This window comes from Sminthopsis crassicaudata, chromosome 4, assembly GCF_048593235.1.
Source record: "Sminthopsis crassicaudata isolate SCR6 chromosome 4, ASM4859323v1, whole genome shotgun sequence".
In the NCBI taxonomy this organism is placed as follows: domain Eukaryota; kingdom Metazoa; phylum Chordata; class Mammalia; order Dasyuromorphia; family Dasyuridae; genus Sminthopsis; species Sminthopsis crassicaudata.
The window spans coordinates 75,092,537-75,116,889 of NC_133620.1; the positions used below are offsets into that span (position 1 = coordinate 75,092,537).

At 33.7% G+C, this 24,353-nt stretch overlaps 1 protein-coding gene across 2 annotated transcripts in view; it reads left to right on the plus strand.

Annotated features, from left to right (window-relative positions):
* HMCN1 (hemicentin 1) overlaps nt 1–24,353 on the plus strand; it is a 478,149-nt gene that overhangs the window by 179,454 nt on the left and 274,342 nt on the right. For both annotated transcript variants that reach the window (XM_074308592.1, XM_074308593.1), the window contains exons 5-6: nt 9,591–9,762; nt 13,376–13,482. In XM_074308592.1, coding sequence (XP_074164693.1) covers nt 9,591–9,762; nt 13,376–13,482 — 279 coding nt within the window. The remainder of the gene's footprint in view (nt 1–9,590; nt 9,763–13,375; nt 13,483–24,353) is intronic.

Genomic DNA, 24,353 nt, shown 5'->3' on the forward strand with positions numbered 1-24,353 from the left:
CTATTTCAGTAGACAGGATATATCAGATGGAGGGAAAGTGCTGACAGTAGCCATTTTAAGCATGTGAAGATTTCTTTTGGTGGAATGGACTGATGAAAACATTTTGTTTCAATGACATGAAGGCGACTGAAAGCAGGTGCTTAGAACTTAGTTGGACAACAAAGATGCTAAGCTGTATCCTGGGCTATCTCCAATTGTCTTGATTGTTGTCTTACCACTGAACTTGTACAATTTTGCCTTACTTAAATACACTTCACCTACGAATTAAGACATAATCTTATGATATCATTGATTCTCTTTGAAAAAGGACAGACAACAACAACAATATAATATTGTCTCTCATACAATCTTCCATCCAAACTAACTTCTTCCTATTTTGTGTGCATCGAATTCCGTCTTCTAACTCCATACTTGAAATGTTCTCCTTTATTACTTTTATGTCTTGTAACCCCAGTCATCAAGACTCAATTCAAATCCTGAATGACAACTGAGTGGAATTGCACTATTTCTTATGTAACTGTAAGATTATAAATTCTTCAAGGACAGATACACTATGTTTTAAAAATATTTGTATTTATAACAAGATTCAACTTATTGTCTTGACTGTTGTAGATACTAAAAAAAATACTTTTTTATTGAAGAAATAAATTAACTAAATTAATTTAAGGAAATAAAATAGGTTAACTCATCAGTTTAATTGGAACTTCTTTTATGAGAGACTCCACTGGTCCTTTGTAAGACTGGCCTTATTAGTGCATAGAATGGAAGGTGCTCTGTTGAACCTTAGGCTTAAAAAAAACTCAGTGTAAAAAGGTAGTATAGTTCATCTATATTGAAGGGGGATGATATACACACATATGTTAAATCTCTTATCTGGAAATAAGGGGGTAACTATAAGGAAAGAAATTTAATCCTGTGTAACTAAATCATGACTACCAAGGAAATATAAATCCCATAGCTATCTTGTTAAGAGAACTTGGCCTTAATCAACCTCTATTGAGAGAGAACTTACCTTGGCCGTGTCTAAACAAGACAAACTGTTTGGTTCCAAAGTTGTTGGATTTTTGTCTCTTGCCCAAAGTTAAGAAGAGTGTTAAAGCCAAGGAAGACTGGGAGTGGAACCAATTAACACCAAGTCAGAAAGGATTTACCTCAAAAATTGTAAGGTTAGACATACCTAGTCTAAATTTTCAAAAACTTTTTTTAAAACAGTATTTATTTCAGTGTTCAATAACCATGATTATATGTGTTGAACAATTTCTTTTTTCTTTTTTAAATAATAGCCTTTTATTTTTCAAAATACATGCAATGCAAAGAGTTTTCAGCATTTACCCTTGCAAAATCTACCTGTCTCCTCCTATAGACAGTAAATAATCTAATATAGGATAAATATATGCAATTCATTTGGACATATTTATACATTTATCATGCTGTATAAGAAAAAGCAGATCAAAAATGGAAAAAAAGAAAGAAAGAAACAAGTAAGCAAACAACAATCAAAAGGTGAAAATACTATGTTGTGATCCACTTTCAGTCTCCATAGGCCTCTCTTTGGATGCAGATGATTCTTTTCATCACAATTCTGTTGTAATTGCCTTGAAACACCTCATTGTTGAAAAGAGCCAAGTGCATCATAGTTGATATCTCATAATCTTGTTGTTGCTATATACATGTTCTCTTGGTTCTACTCGCTTCACTTAATGTCAGTGAACAATTTCTTTCATTGATTCATTGAGCATTTATTTAGTAACAACTTTATGCGAGGGCCCTATGCCACATGTATGTTGAGAGTATGAAGCTATAAAACACAGCTTTCAAAGCTACCAGAACTTGGAGTCTGAACTCAAATGACTTTTAATCCAGGAAACCTTTCCTGATTTTCTCCGAGATCCCAACCAGTCTTTCCCCATTTTTATCACAGTGCTTTCTACTTGTCTTATTATTTATATTATAGGGTGATTCTTTTTGCATATTTATTACCCCACAAATAGACTTTATAGTAGAGTCTCATCTGTTTTTTATCACCTTACCAGGAACCAAGTATACCATGTAGTGCATAAAATAGGGGCTTAATCAACGATTGTTGAAAAAGCAAATAAATGAATATATATTTCAATGGATGGTTAGGAAATTTTAGTGTTCTCCCTGCCCTATTTGTTAGACTGTTTAAAGGATGAAGAAAGGGATAAGAGGAATTGAAGGATAATTGTTTCTTGATGCCAGGACAAGCAGCTTATTATAAAGTTATATATTGTATCTCCAAAGTAGAATTTAAAAGCCTTACAGACATGGATCCTGTTTTTTTTTTTTTTTGTCTCTCCAGTTCCTAAACTTGCATGTATAAGCAAGTAATGTAATAAATGTAATTCAGAATCAAATAGGAACCAAAGAAATATGTATTATAGAGAATTATTCATTGTAGAAACAATTTTAAAACATTCTACTTTCAAATAAGTTCCATCTGACTCGATATTGATAATTTGTCTATGTATATCTAGGAATGTACCTGTAATTATATTGATATTTTATTTTTTATTATTGAAAATTTTCAGTTATACTTATAAGGAAATTATTAGTTAAGAATGCATTCCTAATGAATAACATAGTCTAAAGTATTTTTCCCTAATAATATTTTGATTTCTTTCTTTCATCATTGCTATTTACTAGTTTTGTCATTTTGATGATTGTGGTTTTTAATATTTGAAAAATAATAACTGAAGTGAGGCTTAATTGTTTACTCAAATGAACTGTTCTCCTAAATAGAATCTGAGGAAAGTACAAATAAGAGAATTAATGGGAAAAATGTCCAATTTTTTTTTATTTTATTTTATAATTATAACATTTTTGACAGTACATATGCATGGGTAATTTTTTACAACATTATCCCTTGCACTTACTTCTATTCAGATTTTTTCCCTTCCTCTCCCAACCCCCTCCCCCAGATGGCAAGCAGTCTTATATATGTTAAATATATTACAGTATAATTTAGATACAATATATGTGTTTAGAACCGAATTTTTTGTTGCACAGGAAGAATTGGATTCAGAAGGTAAAAATAACAGTTTACATTCATTTCCCAGTGTTCCTTTTCTGGATGTAGCTGGTTCTGTCCATCATTAATCAATTGGAATTGGATTAGCTCTTCTCTATGTTGAAGAAATCCACTTCCATCAGCATACATCCTCGTACAGTATCATTGTTGAAGTGTATAATGATCTTCTGGTTCTGCTTGTTTCACTCAGCATCAGTTGATGTAAGTCTCTCCAAGCCTCTCTGTATTTCTCCTGTTGGTCATTTCTTATAGAACAATAATATTCCATAACATTCATATACCATAGTTTACCCAACCATTCTCCAATTGATGGACATCCATTCATCTTCCAGCTTCTAGCCACTATGAAAAGGGCTGCCACAAACATTTTGGCACATACAGGACCCTTTCCCTTCTCTAGTAGTTCCTTGGGGTATAAGCCCAGTAGTAGTATGGCTGGGTCAAAGGGTATGCACATTTTGATAACTTTTTGGGCATAATTCCAGATTGCTCTCCAGAATGGTTGGATTCTTTCACAACTCCACCAACAATGCATCAGTGTCCCAGTTTTCCCACAGCCCCTCCAACATTCATCGTTATTTGTTCCTGTCATCTTAGCCAATCTGACAGGTGTGTAATGATACCTCATAGTTGTCTTAATTTGCATTTCTCTGATCAATAGTGATTTGGAACATTCTTTCATATGAGTGGAAATAGTTTTAATTTCATCATCTGAAAATTTTCTGTTCATATCCTTTGACCATTTATCAATTGGAGAATGGCTTGATTTCTTATAAATTAAAGTCAATTCTCTGTATATTTTGGAGATGAGGCCTTTATCAGAACCTTTAACTGTAAAAATTTTTTCCCAATTTGTTACTTCCCTTCTAATCTTGTTTGCATTAGTTTTGTTTGTGCAGAAACTTTTTAATTTGGTGTAATCAAAATGTTCTATTTTGTGATCAATAATAGTCTCTAGTTCTCCCTTGGACACAAACTCCTTCCTCCTCCACAAGTCTGAGAGGTAAACCATCCCATGTTCCTCCAATTTATTTATGATTTCGTTCTTTATGCCTAAATCTTGGACCCATTTTGATCTAATCTTAGTATGTGGTGTTAAATGTGGGTCCATGCCTAGTTTCTGCCATACTAATTTCCAGTTTTCCCAGCAGTTTTTGTCAAATAATGAATTCTTATCCCAAAATTTGGGATCTTTGGGTTTGTCAAAGATTAGATTGCTATTTTTATTCACTATCTTGTCCTGTGAACCTAACCTATGCCACTGATCAACTAGTCTATTTCTTAGCCAATACCAAATGGTTTTGGTGACTGTTGCTTTATAATATAGCTTTAAATCAGGTACACTTAGACCACCTTCCTCTGAGTTTTTTTTCATTAGTTCCCTTGCAATTCTCGACCTTTTATTCTTCCATATGAATTTTGTTGTTATTTTTTCTAGGTCATTAAAATAGTTTCTTGGGAGTCTGATTGGTATAGCACTAAATAAATAGATTAGTTTGGGGAGTATTGTCATCTTTATTATATTTGCTCGGCCTATCCAAGAACATTGAATGTCTTTCCAATTATTTAAATCTGACTTTATTTTTGTGGCAAGTGTTTTGTAATTTTGCTCATATAATTCCTGACTCTCCTTTGGTAGATATATTCCCAAATATTTGATACTATCGACTGTTATTTTGAATGGAATTTCTCTTTGTATCTCTTGCTGTTGGATTGTGTTGGTAATGTATAAAAATCCTGAGGATTTATGTGGATTTATTTTGTATCCTGCGACTTTGCTAAAATTCTGAATTATTTCTAATAGCTTTTTAGCAGAGTCTTTGGGGTTCTCTAAGTATACCATCATGTCATCTGCGAAAAGTGACAATTTGATTTCTTCATTTCCTACTCTAATTCCTTGGATCTCTTTCTCGGCTCTTATTGCCAAGGCTAGAGTTTCTAGTACTATATTGAATAGTAATGGTGATAGTGGGCAACCTTGTTTCACTCCTGATCTTACAGGGAAAGGTTCTAGTTTATCACCATTACATATGATGTTTACTGAAGGTTTTAAATATATGCTCCTTATTATTTTAAGGAATAGTCCATTTATTCCTATACTCTCAAGCGTTTTTAGTAGGAATGGATGTTGGATTTTATCAAATGCCTTTTCTGCATCTATTGAGATGATCATATGGTTTTTATTAATTTGATTATTAATATGGTCAATTATACTAATAGTTTTCCTAATATTAAACCAGCCCTGCATTCCTGGTATAAATCCCACTTGGTCATAGTGTATTATCCTGGGGATGATTTTCTGAAGTCTATTTGCTAATATCTTATTTAATATTTTAGCATCAATATTCATTAAGGAAATTGATCTATAGTTTTCTTTCTCAGTTTTCGATCTACCTGGTTTAGGTATCAGTACCATGTCTGTGTCATAGAAGGAATTTGGTAGGACTCCTTCAATCCCTATTTTTTCAAATAGTTTACATAGCATTGGAGTTAGTTGTTCTTTAAATGTTTGGTAGAATTCACCTGTAAATCCATCTGGTCCTGGGGACTTTTTCTTAGGAAGTTGGTTAATAGCTTCGTCTATTTCTTTTTCTGAGATGGGACTATTTAGACTACTTACTTCTTTCTCTGTTAATCTGGGCAAGCTATATTTTTGAAGGTATTCTTCCATTTCATTTAAGTTATCGAATTTATCGGCATAAAGTTGAGCAAAGTAGCTCCTAACTATTGTTCTAATTTCCTCTTAATTAGTGGTGAGTTCACCCTTTTCATTTTCAAGACTATCAATTTGCTTTTTCTCTTTCCTTTTTTTAATCAGGTTTACTAAGGGTTTGTCTATTTTGTTGGGTTTTTCATAAAACCAACTCTTAGTTTTATTAATCAATAGTTTTTTTACTTTCAATTTTATTAATCTCACCTTTTATTTTTTGAATTTCAAGTTTTGTGTTTGTCTGGGGGTTTTTAATTTGTTCCTTTTCTAGCAATTTTAGTTGTAAACCCAATTCGTTGGCCCTCTCTTTCTCTACTTTATGCAAGTAGGCCTGTAGAGATATAAAACTTCCCCTAATTACTGCTTTGGCTGTATCCCACACATTTTGGTATGATGTCTCATTATTGTCATTTTCTTGGGTGAAGTTATTAATTATGTCTATGATTTGCTGTTTTACCCAATCATTCTTTAGTATAAGATTATTTAGTTTCCAATTATTTTTTGGTCTATTTTCCCCTGGCTTTTTATTAAATGTTATTTTGATTGCATTATGGTCTGAAAAGGATGCATTTACTATTTCTGCCTTACTGCATTTGATTTTGAGGTTTTTATGCCCTAGTATATGATCAATTTTTGTATAGGTTCCATGAACTGCTGAGAAGAAAGTATATTCCTTTCTGTCTCCATTTAGCTTTCGCCAAAGATCTAACATATCAAACTTTTCTAGTATTCTATTTACCTCTTTGACTTCTTTCTTATTTATTTTGTGGTTTGATTTATCTAATTCTGAGAGTGCAAGGTTGAGATCTCCCGCTATTATAGTTTTGCTATCTATTTCCTCTTGCAGCTCTCTTAATTTCTCTTTTAAGAATTTAGATGCTGGACCACTTGGTGCATACATGTTTAATATTGATACTGCTTCACTATTGATGCTTCCCTTTAGCAGGATATAATGCCCTTCCTTATCTCTTTTAATTAGATCAATTTTTGTTTTTGCTTGATCTGAGATGAGGATGGCTACTCCTGCTTTTTTGGTTTTGCCTGAAGCATAATAGATTCTGCTCCACCCTTTTACTTTTAGTTTGAATGTCTCATCCTGTTTCAGGTGTGTTTCCTGTAAACAACATATAGTAGGATTCTGACTTTTAATCCAGTCTGTTAACTGCTTCCTCTTTATGAGGCAGTTTGCCCCATTCACATTTATGGTTAGAAGGACTAATTCTATATTGCTTGCCATCCTATTAACCCCTGCTTATGCTTTTCCCCTTTCCTTCCCTTTTACCCTCCTATCCAGTATTAAACTGGTAAACACCACTTGCTTTTCACAGCCCTCCCTTTTTAGGATCCCTCCCCCACCTTAAAGATCCTCCCCTTATTTTATCCCTTTTCCTCGAAATTACTGTATTCCCTTCCCCTTAGCTTACTCCTTCCCTTTCACTTTTCAATGAAGTGGAAGAAGTTTCACCATAAATCGAATATGTCTATTGATACACGCTATATTCATCTCCCTCCTTTCTTTCTCTCAGATATAATAGGTTACCTTTGCCTCTTCATGAGATGTAGTACCACCACTTTATACTTTCCACCTCTAGTTTCTAAGACAAATTGTACATATGTTCTTTACATATTTTTTTGACAGAAGTATAGTTCTCAAGATTTCTTTTTACCTTTTTTAGAAGTCTCTTGAGTTCTGTATTTGAAGATCAAACCTTTTATGTAGGTCTGGTTTTTTCATCAAAAATAGATGGAATTCATTTATTTCGTTAAATGTCCATCTTCTTCCCTGGAAAACGATGCTCATTCTTGCTGGGTAAGTTATTCTTGGCTGCATACCAAGTTCCTTAGCCTTTCGGAATATCATGTTCCAGGCCCTGCGTTCTTTTAATGTGGACGCTGCTAGATCCTGTGTTATCCTTATTGTGGATCCTCCATATCTGAATTGTTTTTTTCTAGCAGCTTCCAATATCTTTTCCTTTGTCTGATGGTTCTTGAACTTGGCCACTATATTTCTTGGCGTTTTGATTTTAGGGTCCCTTTCAGTAGGTGATCGATGAATTTTCTCAATGTCTATTTTACCCTCTGTTTCCAAAACGTCTGGGCAGTTCTCTTTGATAATTTCCTCGAAAATGGTGTCCAAGCTCTTTTTTTCCTCCCATTTTTCAGGGAGTCCGATTATTCTCAAATTGTCTCTCCTGGATCTGTTTTCCAGGTCTGTTGTCTTTCTGGTAAGGTACTTGACAGTCTTTTCAATTGTTTCATTTCTCTGGTTTTGCTTGACTCCCTCTTGGTTTCTCCTTGAGTCATTTATTTCTACTTGTTCCAGTCTAATTTTCAATGATGTATTTTCTTCACTCACTTTTTTTATATCTCTTTGTAATTGTCCAATTGAGTTTTTATCTTCTATGGAATTTTTTTCCATTGTATCCATTTTATTTTTTAGAGAGCTGATTTCTTTTTCCAGCTCTCTAATCCTGTTTTCCTTGGAGTTGTTTACCTTTTCCAGCTCACTAATCTTGTTTCTCAATGATTTGATTTCTTTATCCATTCTGTCTTTGAATGCATGGGATGACTTCTCCAGGCTCTCTTGCCAAGCTTCCCTTTCCTTTTCCCATTTCTCTTCCAGCTCTCTTGTGAGAGCCTTTTTGATTTCCTCTATGAGGTTCTTTTGTATTGAGGAGCAGCTTATATCCCTCCCAGGGGATACATCTGGGGACATTCTGTTCCTAGTCTCCTCAGCATTTGAAGTCTGCTCCCTCTCCACACAGAAGCTGTCAATGGTTAGAGCCCTTTTGAATTTTTTGTTCATTTTGTCAGAGTAGGAATCAAAGAAAACAAACTGACAAGAGAAACAATTGGTCTGTTTTGCGGGGGATAGGGCTGGATGGTATTAATGGGCTTCCTCTACAGACTGGGGGTAGGGCAGCAGAGAGCCACTAACAGAACAGCAATGACTGTACTGAGTCTGCGCTCTGAGGCTCTGAGAACGCACCGAGTAAGTCCAGGTGGGGGTTGGGGGTGGCCGGGCTCTGAGAGACGCTGGCTTTCTGGGGTTCCAATCTTCACCTCCGGTGTTTACACCCTCTCCACCGCTCTTGGCTAGCTGCCAAGACGGAGCATCCACACTGGGGCAAAAGCCCTTTCACAGAAACGGCAGAGATCACACCCCTCCCCCTCCGGTCTGAGCTGTGTGAGCTGCCTGTCTTGCTCTGGCTGTCTGCCCTCAGTCTGCGCCCAGTCTGATTGACCCTTCCCCGAACAAACACAGACCTTTTCTGGCGACTTTCAAGGATGTCTTCTCTTGGTGATAATTTGTGGATTTCTTTCTGGGTCAAGCATTAAGTCAGAGGCTTGTCATGAAGTAAGTTCTGAGAGAAAAGGAGGAGCTCAAGCAGCTGTCTGCCTCCACGCCGCCATCTTCGGTTCTGCTCCAAAAATGTCCAATTTTTAAAATAAATCTTTCTATCAAAGTTTTATTACCATTATTTCTCTTGGATAAGAATAACAACAATATAACTGTTTACATTTTGTTGTTGTTCTACCACATGTATTTTCTTAAAAACTTATTTTAAATATATTAACTCAAGAAAATGCCAGAAGTGGGAGCAAAGATCAAATCAGCATTTCATTTGGGAACAGTTACATTCATCAGGTATAGGTAGTCCCAACTGTTTATCATTAATTGGTGAAATCATTCTCATACCTTAAAAAAAAGTTTCCAGGGTGTTATGACTGACTCAGATCATTTTTTGCAGCTTGAAAATTACTTTGTGTGTAAATCGCCACTACTTCTGATATCACTGATATTTTCTTTTTCTTTTTCTTTAATAGGTGTTAAAATGGGTAGAAGAAGCAGTACAAGCTTCAAAAGTTCATCTCCTCTCCACTGATCATTTAGAAAAAGCTGTAAATATTTGGCAAATCCCCTTTGATCCCAGTCTAAAGGAAGTTACTGTATCTCTGAGTGGTCCTTCTCCATTGATTGAAATTCGTAATCCATTAGGTAAGTTTTATATTTATACACCTTCATATACTTAATTTTTTTCTAAATGGATAGAAAGTGCTGTGTTTGTTCCTTTACACCAACCATATTATGTAGCTTAATCACAACTGAACAAACCACAGAACAGATGGCAAAGCCATTTTAAAAATCTGCTTTTTAAAAAATCTATAGATAATGTCAGATTTCAATGCGATTCAAATGAAATCTCCTATGAATAGTATATATAAATTATGTGTATTTATATAATGTATATTTATATATGTACATGTATAAATAAATATATTTTGGCCCAGACTTGTGATTTTGTTGGCATAGAGAAATTCCCAGTGTGGAAAATACCAAACTGCAACTTTTCTGTAAATTAAAGTCTTAGAGGTTTCTGTGGGACACTGAAGCAGGGTTTGCTTGTACCAAGATCTTCAATGGATAGAATAGTAGATGAATGATCAGAGGACCTGGATTTAAAGCTAAGATCAGTTGCTCATAATTAAAATGGTCAGTGATGTGCCAACCAATTGTTCTCCATCTTCATCAGACCTTTCTTCTTCAGTTCTGGGTACCATGGTTTAAGAAAGTCACTGATAATCTGGAGAATATCCAGAGGAGGACAAGTAGAATCATGAAGCATCTTGAATCAGGATGAAAAAAAAATAAACGAAAAGTTTAGTTGAAAAAAATAGGTTGATTGTTAGGTTTTTTTTTTTTTTTTTTTTTTAGTTTGTAGAAGAGAAAGCTCCAAGGAAAATAATAGCTGTCTTTATGTATCTAAAAGACTATTGTATGGAAAAGATAATTGATTTATTCCAAGTTGCCCAAAGGGCAAAACTTGGCACTATGGATGGAAGTTTGCAAAAAAACCAAGATTTCAGTTTAATGTCTGGAAGAACTTGATAACAGTTGTGCAGATAGAAGGGTGTTTTTTTCCCCTTTCCTATGATGTCTTCATACAGAGACCAAAGGAGCACCTATTTTGTATGATATTGTAAGAATTCCTTTTTGCATATGCTGTTTGGCATTAATATAGCTAAAATATGCGTCTAAATGTAACTAGGACATAGGTACAAATACATAAACATACATGCATGCATAGTTTTGCTTACATATGTACTGTTATGAACAAAACAGAACATTTAGGAAGGATTAGACCAAATGCAAACTGGAAAACAAATATGAATTGTGATTTGTTTGATTTATTGAACCTCTAACTGGAAAGTAACAGTTTCAGTTGCTAATAGAATAAAAATATAACTTTTATGGTAATTTTATAGATTTAGTAAAGAAAAACACATTTCTTTTTAAAATGGTACATAAAATAATCATATTATTTTCCAACAAATGTCCTTGTTGTTAAATTTGATTTTTATTGTCAAGGCCACAGCTAAGAGGCAAACTATCTACATGCTAGCTTTAGAAATGTTTCAGGAGCACATTGACACTATGGTTTAATCTAATCCCATTGTTAATTTTAATAAAAATTAGGTAAAACATTAATTAAAGATTCTTCAATCTGCTAAATATAGTTAAGTTTAGTTTTATGTGTATAATCAACTTTTTTGGGCATTAGCCATTAGTTTTGAGTAATTAAAGTCAAAAGATATATAACTTGATTTATTAAGGCCTTTCTGTAAAAATTTACATTTTTGAACTTTGTTAAATTTTCTTTCTGTATCATTGGATTTCTTCAAGATCCTTTCATTTATACCTTTCATTTCAAAATTTACAAAAGCCTTCCTCAATTAGGGGAAAATAAATTTTGATTATAAAATATGCAAATAATATCATGCTTGTCACAGAATATATACAATAACTCTCATAAGACAAATGAGTATACTTTGTAATTTTATTTGAATAATTTTCAAACCAGTATAACCAAATAACGCATTCCTTAATGTATACCAAATGTTCATGTAGCATCCACTGGATTTCAGTCCTACAGTAGTTGACTTCTAAATACTCGCAACTGGGACATACCACCAAAATATGGTCTTAACATCTTAATTCAGAAAATATTTTTGCTTACTTTTGGCAGTCAAACAAATTTATTTCTAATTGAATATTGAGCTTATGTTGTACATTTCCTGCACATTTGTTTCATTGCTTCAGTTCAGTTGCTAATGTAGTTCTATTTTTGTTATGTTTTGTTTTTTGAAAAATTGTTGTCTTGAAAAGTGCCTAACATCTAATTTTTTTAAAGTCTAAAAAAATTCTCAAATGCTTCACATACCTTAGCAATTAAATTGGGATTGAAAAAAACATCTGGAAATCTAAATATTTTTATGGATATATTCATACCATTAGAGCACATGGTCTTTCAAGGCCATATGTAACTCTTCTCCTTATAATTTTTTGGACATGATCCATTAAGAAATACATTATCATTGACAAAAGAAGCAAATCCATACATTGTTGAACTTCTTACATCACCTGAAGAAGATTCAGGCTTTTTCTAATAAGACTTTATGCCATTTTAATAAACCAAGGATCCTTTGCATGAGGTTCTACATTCTGAATTTTCAGTGTAGAGATAGAATATCATATATGAATTAATGTTAAAAACCTTTCAAGTTCATCAATGATATATATTATCATTCTGTGCAATTATTTTGGCATTTATTAGTTTCTACAAATGCCAAATTAGTTCTTTTCTTCACTGGAAAGCCAGGTTTGGAATAAATCACAAAACATGACTTCAAATGAAGCTTAACTTATAGCTCTTATAGAGTCAATTTATTGGATATGTCAGATTCATTTTAGATTCATAGGAAATAATTAGAATTAGTTGTCTTGATTATGGTTTATAAAAAAAATTTTCAGGATAATATCCCTTCCCCATACTCCATGTGCAAACTGCATGGTACTTTGGATATAAATTAGATAAAATTGTTATCTTCAGTTTATCTCTCATATGGTTTGTACTTAATTGCTTTCTTGTTGAATCCCCCATTAAGCTGTGCATTCCTTGATAGAAAGGTCTGCTTTTTGTTTTTGTATTCCCATGCTTAGCAGAGTTCCTAACATGTGGTATAGAGAGTTAAAAATGCTTATTAACTGCTGCCTTAATTTTAGATGACTACTAGGGGCTCTGATGATAACAATTTCCAGAATTAATGTGAAATAATTATTTAATGGGTTTGCTGAAATTGCTATTCATAAAATCTAAATGACCCTTGTGGCTAGGGGATAGACTTTTAAATTATTTTGATCATTATAATCTAGGCTGCCTTTGGAAATATGATCACGATATGACAAGAGTTACTTATTTTCTTTCTATATATAAAAGTCAGCAGGAGAGAGGTGGATCTGTGATGCTGATTCTAAAGCTCATATCCTAAAGGAATATTATGGATATAGGAAACATTCCTTGTTTTATGATTTCTTAATCATATCCGTTAGTAAAAATGTATACTGCAGTTGGGCATGCACTTCATTTATCCCACAAACAAAAAGACAGTGAATATTTAAGCCTGTGTACATAGCTCCTTGGCAAGAATATGATAAGATAAAATTGCGACTTTAAATCAGATCTTGCTCTTGAATTTATGTGGTGATAAATCAGTCAATATTCAAAGCTGAAAGAAGTACTGTACTTGTTACATTTCTTTCTGTCTTTCAGGGAAGCTGATAAAAAAAGGATTTGGCTTGAATGAGCTATTAAATATCCATAACTCTGCCAAGGTAGTGAATGTGAAGGAGCCAGAACCTGGCATGTGGACAATTAAGGTACTGTTATTCCACAAAGCATGTATCATTATTATTTTATTTCTATGGTAATATGTTTAATAGAGAGTATATAATAGATCAGTTATAATACAAATCTCTTGCAAACATAGATAACAATTTAATAAAAAGGAATTCATGTAATATATTTTAAAGACATTTTCAGTATATGAATTATCTCTAGTGCCTGGAAGTAGCCCATAAATTCACTAAGTTTACAATGCTCAGAGCTAAAGCTCTCCATCATGCAGCTAATTTATCCTTCTCTATAAGTTAAAGTTTAAGAAAACTATAATTATATTTAGTAGTTTTCCTATTCCTTATCTAGATTTGAAGTGATCTAGAATTGATTTTGCCATTTATTATGGTCATAGGCTTTTTCTCTATTCCATAATTAGTCTCATTCATAAAATCAGGATGAAGATGAAATGATGTAATATGAATAAACTGAAAAATGGAAAAGCTTATTTAAATGTAAACTATGATAACATCACAATTATTAGTATTGTTGTTGTTATATAATCTAGGTAGTACAATAGATAATAATATAAAATAGTACACTTAGAAAAGTTTTCATCATTGAAAAATGTCTATTATCCTGACTGATACATGTAGTTTGATGACCAGTTGATTGAGTTAATACAACAGAACATATATCTTGTATACAAAGAACAATGAGTAGGGTCAAAAACTGACTATGAAGAGAGCAAATTGTATTGCATTTGGGAAATGGCCCAGTATTTACTAGATCCCAAGTTATTTCCTTGTGTAAAATGTCATCCTTTTAAAAAACACAGATAGTATTCCTTGAATAATACATAGCTGTGAATCTTGTAATATCACAATCTCCAAAATGAAAACTCTCCAAAGCAAATTGTATGATGATACATGGTGAGTCCAATTAGCATGGTCATATCAGTAAGCATTAATGTAGGTTTCAAGTGGAGGTTGTTATATTATTATTATTAATATTAATATTTTCTCATCTTTTAGTGGAGCTTAGATAGAAAAAGCTTTATCTTGTTATTATTCTTTCAAACAATTCACATTCAAACAATCGAGTATTTATTAAGCACTCACTAAATGAGGTATTATGCTAGGCTGTGGGAGTAAAAGTTCAAAAAATTAATTCCTACTTTCACTGAGATGATCATAGAGATGGAAAATATAACTTTTTTTGTAATAAAAGCATTACATCTAAGGATTATCATTTTATGTTGTAGGCACAATTAAAGACTCTTGAGAGTAAATCTTGTTTTATTCTTACTTCACTATCCTCAGCATCTAGCCCAGTATTTGCACATAGAGGTAGGAGCAAAAATGATGAAATATTTCCAATATAATATTAGGTCAAATCAGCAAACATTTATTGTTACTATATATTAGGCATTGTACAAAGCAGTGCAAATTAAATAAGAGCAAAAACAAAGACAGTTCCTGTCTTCAAGGAGCTTATATGTTCATAGAAGAAAATGAACACATAAAAGAAGGGAGGGGAAGCAAGGAGAGAGTATCTGTGGGAGGGGAAAGAAGAAGAAGAGGGTCATGGTAGAGAATGATATCAAGAAAAGCAGGAACAGTGCTTGAAGAGGAATGGAGTGAATCACAGATCCACTTAATTTTGGAAGAGGGGGAGAGTTTGGAATATAATATACTAAGTCTTTTCTTGTTATTTGCCTAGTAGTTTTTTGAACTTTTACTCCCACAGCCTAGCAGTTCAATCCTAACTCAGATACCTATATTGATTGTGAGACCTTAGGCAAATCATTTATTCTCTCTAAGCCTCACTTTTCTCATCTGTAGAATGGGGATAATAATAGCTTTTTCTTCGATGGACTATTTTAAAGATCACATGAAAAAAAAAAAAACTATTACAATGCTTTGCAAACCTTAAAACTATACAAGAACTAGCTATTGTTTATATTGTTTCTTTTCCAGACTCCAACGGCACTTTATTTTTTATAAACTATTGATTTTCTTATGTTATTGGGCATTATGTTCTCTGTTATCTCAAATTCCTTCACTTTAGCAAACACCTAACATAGATACACAGGCAGTCCAAGCTCCGGTGTTCATTATCTTTCACGTAGATTATTTCAGTAATCTTCTAATGGTCTCCCAGACTTCAGTATTATTCCTCTCCAATTCTATGTCCACACAGCTGCCAAACTAACATTCTTCTGTCCAGATCTGACCTTATCACTCTTGTTCTTAAAAAAAAAACTCCAGCCGCTCCCTCCTGATTCTAGGATAAAATTCATATTTTTCTCTTTCACTCTAATAGACAATTTTCTAGACTTTTGGCACAGTGAATAGAGTACTGGATTGGGAGTCAAGGAGACCCAAGTTTGAAATCTAACTTTAGACACTTATGAGTGTTAATAACTTAACTGCTGTTTTCTGTCCTTTACTTATCTGTAAATGGAAATAAAAACAGCACCTCCCTCTTAGGGTTTTTGTGAGGATCACATAAGATACAATATTTGCAAAGCACTTAGCATAGAGCCTGGCATAGTAGGAACTTGATAAATGCTTATTTTGTTCCTTTCCCATTTTCTTCCATTCCCTTCTTTATTCATATAAGCTATTCTTGAGAATCTGAAAGGCACTATTATCTCATACGATCTCAGTCTTCCTTCAGAGTTCAGCTCAAGTGACACATGCTTCAGAAAGCTTATTCTAATCCCCAAAGTACTTTTTGTCTAATGAAATTACTTTTTTTTTTTTGCCAGTTGTCCAACCAGTTGACCAATGGTCACTTTTTCTTTTATTTTTTAAATTAATTTTATAATTATAACATTTTTTGACAGTACATATGCATAGGTAATTTTTTACTCCCTTCTGTTCCGAATTTTTCCCTTCCTTCCCTCCACACCCTCCCTTAGATGGCAGGCATTCCCATACATATTAAATATCTTATAGTATATACTAAATACAATATATATGTGCAGAACCGAATTTTGTAGTTCTTGTTGCAAAGGAAGGATTGGATTAGGAAGGTAAAAATAATATGGGAAGAAAAACAAAAAATGCTAATAGTTTATACTCATTTCCCAGTGTTCTTTTTCTGGGTGTAGCTGATTCTGTCCATCATTGATCAATTTGAATTGGATTAGCTCTTCCCTATGTTGAAGATATCCACTTCCATCAGAATACATCCTCATATAGTATCATTGTTGAAGTATAAAATGATCTCCTAGTTCTGCTCGTTTCACTCAGCATCAGTTGATGTAAGTTTCTTCAAGCCTCTCTGTATTCATCCTGTTGGTCATTCTTACAGAACAAAAATATTCCATAACATTCATATACCATAATTTACCCAACCATTCTCCAATTGATGGGCATCCATTCATTTTCCAGTTTCTAACCACTACAAAAAGGGCTGCCACAAACATTTTGGCACAAACAGGTCACTTTCCCTTCTTTATTATTTCCTAGGGATATAAGCCCAGTAGTAGCATTGCTGGATCAAAGGGTATGTACAGTTTGATAACTTTTTGGGCATAATTCCAGATTGCTTTCCAGAATGGTTGGATTCTTTCACAACTCCACCAACAATGCATCAGTGTCCCAATTTTCCCATATCCATTCCAACATTCATCATTATTTGTTCCTATCATCTTAGCCAATCTTACAGGTGTGTAGTGGTATCCCAGAGTTGTCTTAATTTGTACTTCTTTGATTAATAATGATTTGGAACACATTTTTATATGAGTGGAAATAGTTTCAATTTCATCATCTGAAAATTGTCTGTTCATATCCTTTGACCAATTATCAATTGGAGAATGGCTTGATTTTTTTTATAAATTAGAGTCAATTCTCTGTATATTTTGGAGATGAGGCCTTTATCAGAATGTTTAACTGTATAAATGTTTTGCCAATTTGTTACTTCCCTTCTAATCTTGTTTGCATTAGTTTTGTTTGTGCAGAAACTTTTTAATTTGGTGTAATCAAAATTTTCTATTTTGTGATCAATAATGGTCTCTAGTTCTCCCTTGGACACAAACTCCTTCCTCCTCCACAAGTCTGAGAGGTAAACTATCCTATGTTCCTCTAATTTATTTATGATCTCATTCTTTATGCCTAAATCATGGACCCATTTTGATCTTATCTTAGTATATGGTGTTAAGTGTGGGTCCATGCCTAGTTTCTGCCATACTAATTTCCAGTTTTCCCAGAAGTTTTGTTAAATAATGAATTCTTATCCCAAAAGTTGGGATCTTTGGGTTTGTCAAACACTAGATTGCTATTTTTATTCACTATCTTGTCCTGTGAACCTAACCTATACCACTGATCAACTAGTCTATTTCTTAGCCAATACCAAATGGTTTTGGTGACTGCTGCTTTATAATATAGTTCTAGATCAGGTACAGCTAGACCACCTTCATTTGATTTTTTTTTTTTATTACTTCCCTTGAAATTCTCGACCTTTTGTTCTTCCATATGAATTTTGTTGTTATTTTTTCTAGGTCATTAAAATAGTTTCTTGGGAGTCTGATTGGCATAGCACTAAATAAATAGATTAGTTTGGGGAGTATTGTCATCTTGATTATATTCGCTCGACCTATCCAAGAGCACTGAATATCTTTCCAATTATTTAAATCTGACTTTATTTTTGTGGCAAGTGTTTTGTAATTTTGCTCATGTAATTTCTGACTTTCCTTTGGTAGATCTATATTCCCTAATATTTTATACTATTGACTTATTTTGAATAGAATTTCTCTTTGTATCTCTTGCTGTTGGATTGTGTTGGTAATGTATAAAAATGCTGAGGATTTATGTGGATTTATTTTGTATCCTGCAACTTTGCTAAAGTTCTGAATTATTTCTAATAGCTTTTTAGCAGAGTCTTTGGGGTTCTCTAAGTATACCATCATGTCATCTGCAAAGAGTGATAGTTTGATTTCCTCATTACCTACTCTAATTCCTTGAATCTCTTTCTTGGCTCTTATTGCCAAGGAAATATTGAATAGTAATGGTGATAGTGGGCAATCTTGTTTCACTCCTGATCTTATTGGGAAAGGTTCCAGTTTATTGCCATTACATATGATGTTTATTGATGATTTTAAATATATGTTCTTTATTTATTTTAAGGAATAGTCCATTTATTCCTATACTCTCAAGTGTTTAAAAGGAATGGATGTTGGATTTTATCAAATGCTTTTTCTGCATCTATTGAGAGGATTATATGGTTTTGTTAATTTGGTTATTGATATAGTTGATTATGCTAATAGTTTTCCTAATATTAAACCAGCCCTGCATTCCTGGTATAAATCCCACTTGGTCATAGTGTATTATCCTGGGGATGATTTTCTGAAGTCTTTTTGCTAATATCTTAAGATTTTAGCATCAATATTCATTAAGGAGATTGGTCTACAGTTTTCTTTCTCAGTTTTCGATCTACCTGGTTTAGGTATCAATACAATGTCTGTGTCATAAAAGGAATTTGGTAGGACTCCTTCAATCCCTATTTTTTCAAACAGTTTATATAGCATTGGAGTTAGTTGTTCTTTAAATGTTTGATAGAATTCACATGTAAATCCATCTGGTCCTGGGGATTTTTTCCTAGGGAGTTGGTTAATAGCTTGTTCTATTTCTTTTTCTGAGATGGGACTATTTAGACTACTTACTTCTTCCTCTGTTAATCTGGGCAAGCTATATTTTTGAAGGTATTCTTTCATTTCATTTAAGTTATCGAATTTATTGGCATAAAGTTGAGCAAAGTAGTTCCTAACTATTGTTCTAATTTCCTCTTCATTAGTGGTGAGTTCTCCCTTTTCACTATTTGCTTTTCCTCTTCCCTTTTGTTAATCAGATTTACTAAGTGTTTGTCTATTTTGTTGTTTTTTTCATAGAACTAACTCTTAGTTTTATTAATTCAATAGTTTTTTTTTACTTTCAATTTTATTAATCTCACATTTTATTTTTAGAATTTCAAGTTTCATGTTTGTCTGGAGGTTTTTAATTGTTCCCTTTCTAGCATTTTTAGTTGTAAGCCCAATTCGTTGACCTTCTCTTTCTCTATTTTATGCAAGTAGGCCTGTAGAGATATAAAACTTCCCCTTATTACTACTTTGTCTGTATTCCACACATTTTGGTATGATGTCTCAATATTGTCATTTTTTGGGTGAAGTTATTATGTCTATGATTTGCTGTTTTACCCAATCATTCTTTAGTATAAGATTATTTAGTTTCCAGTTATTTTTTTTTGTCTATTTTCCCCTGGCTTTTTATTAAATGTAATTTTCATTGCATTGTAGTCTGAAAAAGATGCATTTACTATTTCTGCCTTACTGCATTTGATTTTGAGGTTTTTATGTTCTAGTACATGATCAATTTTTGTATAGATTCCATGAATTGCTGAGAAGAAAGTGTACTCCTTTCTGTCTCCATTTAGATCCAAAGATCTATCATAGCAAACTTTTCTAGTATTCTATTTACCTCTTTGACTTCTTTCTTATTTATTTTGTGTTTTGATTTATCTGATTCTGAGAGTGCAAGGTTGAGATCTCCCACTATTATAGTTTTGCTGTCTATTTCTTTTTGCAGCTCTCTTAATTTCTCTTTTAAGAATTTAGATGCTTCACCACTTGGTGCATATATGTTTAATATTGACAGTGCTTCATTATCTATGCTACCCTTTAGCAGGATATAATGCCCTTCCTTATTTCTTTTAATTAGATCAATTTTTATTTTTGCTTGATCTGAGATGAGAATGACTACCCTGCTTTTTTGGCTTCACCTGAAGCATAGTAGATTCTGCTCCACCTTTTACTTTTATTCTGAATGTATCACTCTGTTTCAGGTGTGTTTCCTGTAAACAACATATAGTAGGATTCTGGCTTTTAATCCAGTCTGCTAACTGCTTCCTCTTTATGAGGGAGTTTACCCCATTCACACTTATGGTTATAATGACTAATTCTATATTGCTTGTCATCCTGTTAACCCCTGCTTATGCTTTTCTCCTTTCCTTCCCTCTTACCCCCCTACCCCATATTAAACTCGTGGACACCACTTGCTTTTCACAGCCCTCCCTTTTTAGTATCCCTCCCCCACCTTAAAGTTCCTCTCCCTATTTAACCCCTTTTTCTTACAATTTCTGTATTCCCTTCCCCTTAGCTTACTCCTTCCCTCTCACTTTTCAAGGAAGTAGAAGAAGTTTCACCACAAATCAAATATGTCTATTGATATACACTATGTTCATCCCCCTCCTTTCTTTCTCTCAGATATAATAGGTTACCTTTGCCTCTTCATGAGATGTAGTACTTTACCCTTTTTTATGATATAATTTCATTTCCACCTCTAATTTCTAGGACAAATTATACATGTGTTTTTTACATATCTTTATGGCAGAAATATAGTTCTCAAGATTTCTTTTTACCTTTTTAGAAATCTCTTGAGTTCTGTATTTGAAGATCATTTCATGCATTCTTTTAATGTGGACGCTGCTAGATACTGGGTTATCCTTATTGTGGCTCCTCCATATATGAATTGCTTTTTTCTAGCAGCTTCCAATATTTTTTCCGTTGTCTGATGGTTCTTGAACTTGGCCACTATATTTCTTGGCGTTTTGATTTTAGGTTCCCTTTCAGTAGGTGATCAATGAATTTTTTCAATGTCTATTTTACCCTCTGTTTCCAAAACGTCTGGGCAGTTCTCTTTGATATTTTCCTCAAAAATAGTGTCCAGGCTCTTTTTTTGCTCACATTTTTCAGGGAGTCCAATTATTCTCAAATTGTCTCTCCTGGATCGGTTTTCCAGGTCTGTTGTCTTTCCAATAAAGTACTCTACATTCTTTTCAATTGTTTCATTTTTTCTGGTTTTGCTTGACTACTTCTTGGTTTTGTCTTGAGTCATTCATTTCTACTTTTTCCATTCTAATTTCCAATGATGTATTTTCTTCACTCACTTTTTTATATCTTTTTGTAATTGTCCAATTGAGTTTTTATCTTCTATGGAATTTTTTTCCATTTCATCCATTTTATTTTTTAGAGAGCTGTTTTCTTTTTCCAGATCACTAACCCTGCTTTCCTTGGAGTTGTTTACCTTTTCTAATTCACTAATTTTTGTTTTTCAATGATTTGATTTCTTTATCCACTCTGTCTTTAAATGTGTGGAATGACTTCTCCAGGCTCTCTTGCCAAGCTTCCCTTTCCTTTTCCCATTTCTCTTTTAGCTCTCTCGTGAGAACCTTTTTGATTTCCTCTATGAGAGTCTTGTGTATTGAGGAGCAGCTCATATCCCCCTTAGGGGATTCCTCTGGAGACAGTCTGCTTTTACTCTCCTTAGGGTTTGAAGTCTGCTCTCTATCCTTACAGAAGCTGTCAATGGTTAGAGCCCTTTTAAATTTTTTGTTCATTTTGTCAGAGCGGGAATGGAAGAAAACAAATTGACAAGAGAAACAATTGGTCTGTTTGTGGGGGAGGGGAGGGATAGGGCTGGATGGTGTTTCCAGGCTTCCTCTACAAACTGAGGGAGACAGCAGTGAGGCACTGACAGGACAGTGATGGCTGTGCTGCTTCTGCGTTCTGAGGCTCTAAGAAAGCTGAGTCACTCCAGGTGGGGTAGGGGTGGCCGGGTCAATAGAGAGAGCTAGCTTTCTGGGGTTTTATTCTTCACCTCCAGTGTTTACACCCTCTCAGCTGCTCCTGGCTTATTGCCAAGATGGAGTATCCACACTGGGGTAAAAGTCTTTTCGCAGAAAAGGAAGAGATTGCACCCCTCCCCCTCAGGTCTGAGCTGTGTGAGCTGCCTGCCTCACTCTTGCTGCCTGCCCTCAGTCTTCGCCCAGTCTGTTTGACCCTCCCCCGAGCAAACACAGACCTTTTCTGGGGAATTTCAAGGGTGTCTTCTCTTGGTGATTATTTGTGGGTTTCTTTTCTGGTCAAGCATTAATTCTGAGGCTTGTCATGAAGTAAGTTCTGAGAGAAGATGTGGAGCTCAAGCAGCTGTCTGCCTCCACGCCACCATCTTGGCCGGAAGTCTGATGAAATTACTTTTCTCTATTTGTTTTTCCCCAATAGACTGTAAGCTTCCAGAGGGCAAGTACTATTGCATTTTTATTCTTTTTTGTCTTCATATGTCTAACAATTAGCAAATTGTCTAACACAATAAATTCTTGCTGAATGACTATCTCATTTCCTTCACAGACTATAAACTCCAACATTGCATTTTCCAATGCCAATCATAATTTTCTTTTTACAAAGATTTTAATAATTGTGCTATATGAATGAAAGAAATACACTTGCAAAAAATTTAGCAAATTTTAGTGAAGCATGAATATGTGCAAATTTCCGGCCTCTGGAGATTCAAAGATAAAAATCAAACACTCCCTGTCTTCAAAAAATTCACATTCTATATAACTCCTAACTTGGAATTGTAGTTTAGACAAGCTGTTGAATAAGTTAATTACGTTTGGCCCTTCTACAGAACAATCAAAAATTGGAATTATCCTTGTTCCTGTCTTTCATGTTTCCTGCTTTATGGGAAGTATGCTCTGTGCCTGGATTTAATCATGCTCTGAATATGTTTCATGTAGCATTTTTTTCATCCCACGAGCAAAGAGTAGATCATATATATTATTTGTCATAACAGCTTTCATGAATTAGGTGGGGTGGCTAAGTTTCAGAGCCTCATTTTATAGGTGGGGTACAATGAGGTAAAGAACATTTAAGTGATTTGTCTAAAGTGATAGATCATATAAAAGTTGCAGTTCTCAATTTCTGTGGCTTCTTTATCAAAAGTGCAATGTATATGTACTGTGACATTTCAGGGGAGAGTCAACAAAGAGATAAATATAAATCTTGTGTGCTTTTCATACAAATGAGTCAAATGCTTTGAGTTAACATCTGATACTAGTGAAAACATGCATAAAAGCAACCATTTAAGAGAACATAAATTATTCTTTTATTTAAAACAAAAGAGAAAGTTGTTTAAAGCCACACATTCCCATCTGTAGGGGGGCTCCTTAAAAGGGTAAATCCTGGATCTAATTTCTAAGATGCAGTATTAATTTTCCATCCAGACATTTATCTTTGTAGCTATAGAATTTGAATATAATCACATAAGTACACATTTCTGTGAAGCTGAAACTGGCCTTCGGCTACTTCAGGGAAATTCTCAGCAAAAACATTAAAGAAAAAAAAGAGCAACTCTAGACTGTAGAAAGCACAAAATCCCTCGATTAGTATGTGATTATCAGTATAATTGAGTAATCTCACATATGTGTCTATTCCCTAGGGCATATATCCATTAAGAAAATTTGGATAAATTGTGCTTAGATAATCTTCCAAGTGGAAGATAGAGTTCCAATTATATAGTTACACTAAAGGCATTCATGTTGATTTCCAGAGCCTATGAAGACATTTAAACATGATCAGAATGTTTTTGAAATCATATTCAAGTAACATGAATTTATTTAGCAACTAAAATCAAATCAACACAATGTGTACCAAGGACCACACAAGAGGAAGGATTATGCTAGCAGCCAAATATTTTCACCTGTTAACTTATGAATAAACTTACAAACTAGCTACACCAGGTGTACCCTTTAGATGAATTGGATGCAGCAACCAATTCTCTTTGGGGTTTATGGAATGTATTGTACTAACTCTTTCCTGGAATGTATCCGTTATTTGAACTTGACAATACCAGATTGGAGAATTTTCTTAACATATTTATGCACATGTATCTATATATAGGATGTATAATTGTAAAGAGCCTTCACTTTATGCCATTTGAAGACTGAAGGAACTGGAAATATTTAGCTTAGAAAAGAGAAGACTCAGGGGGAACCTGAATGCTTAAAGAACTTTTACACACACACACACACACACACATATATATATATATATATACATGTATATATATATAAT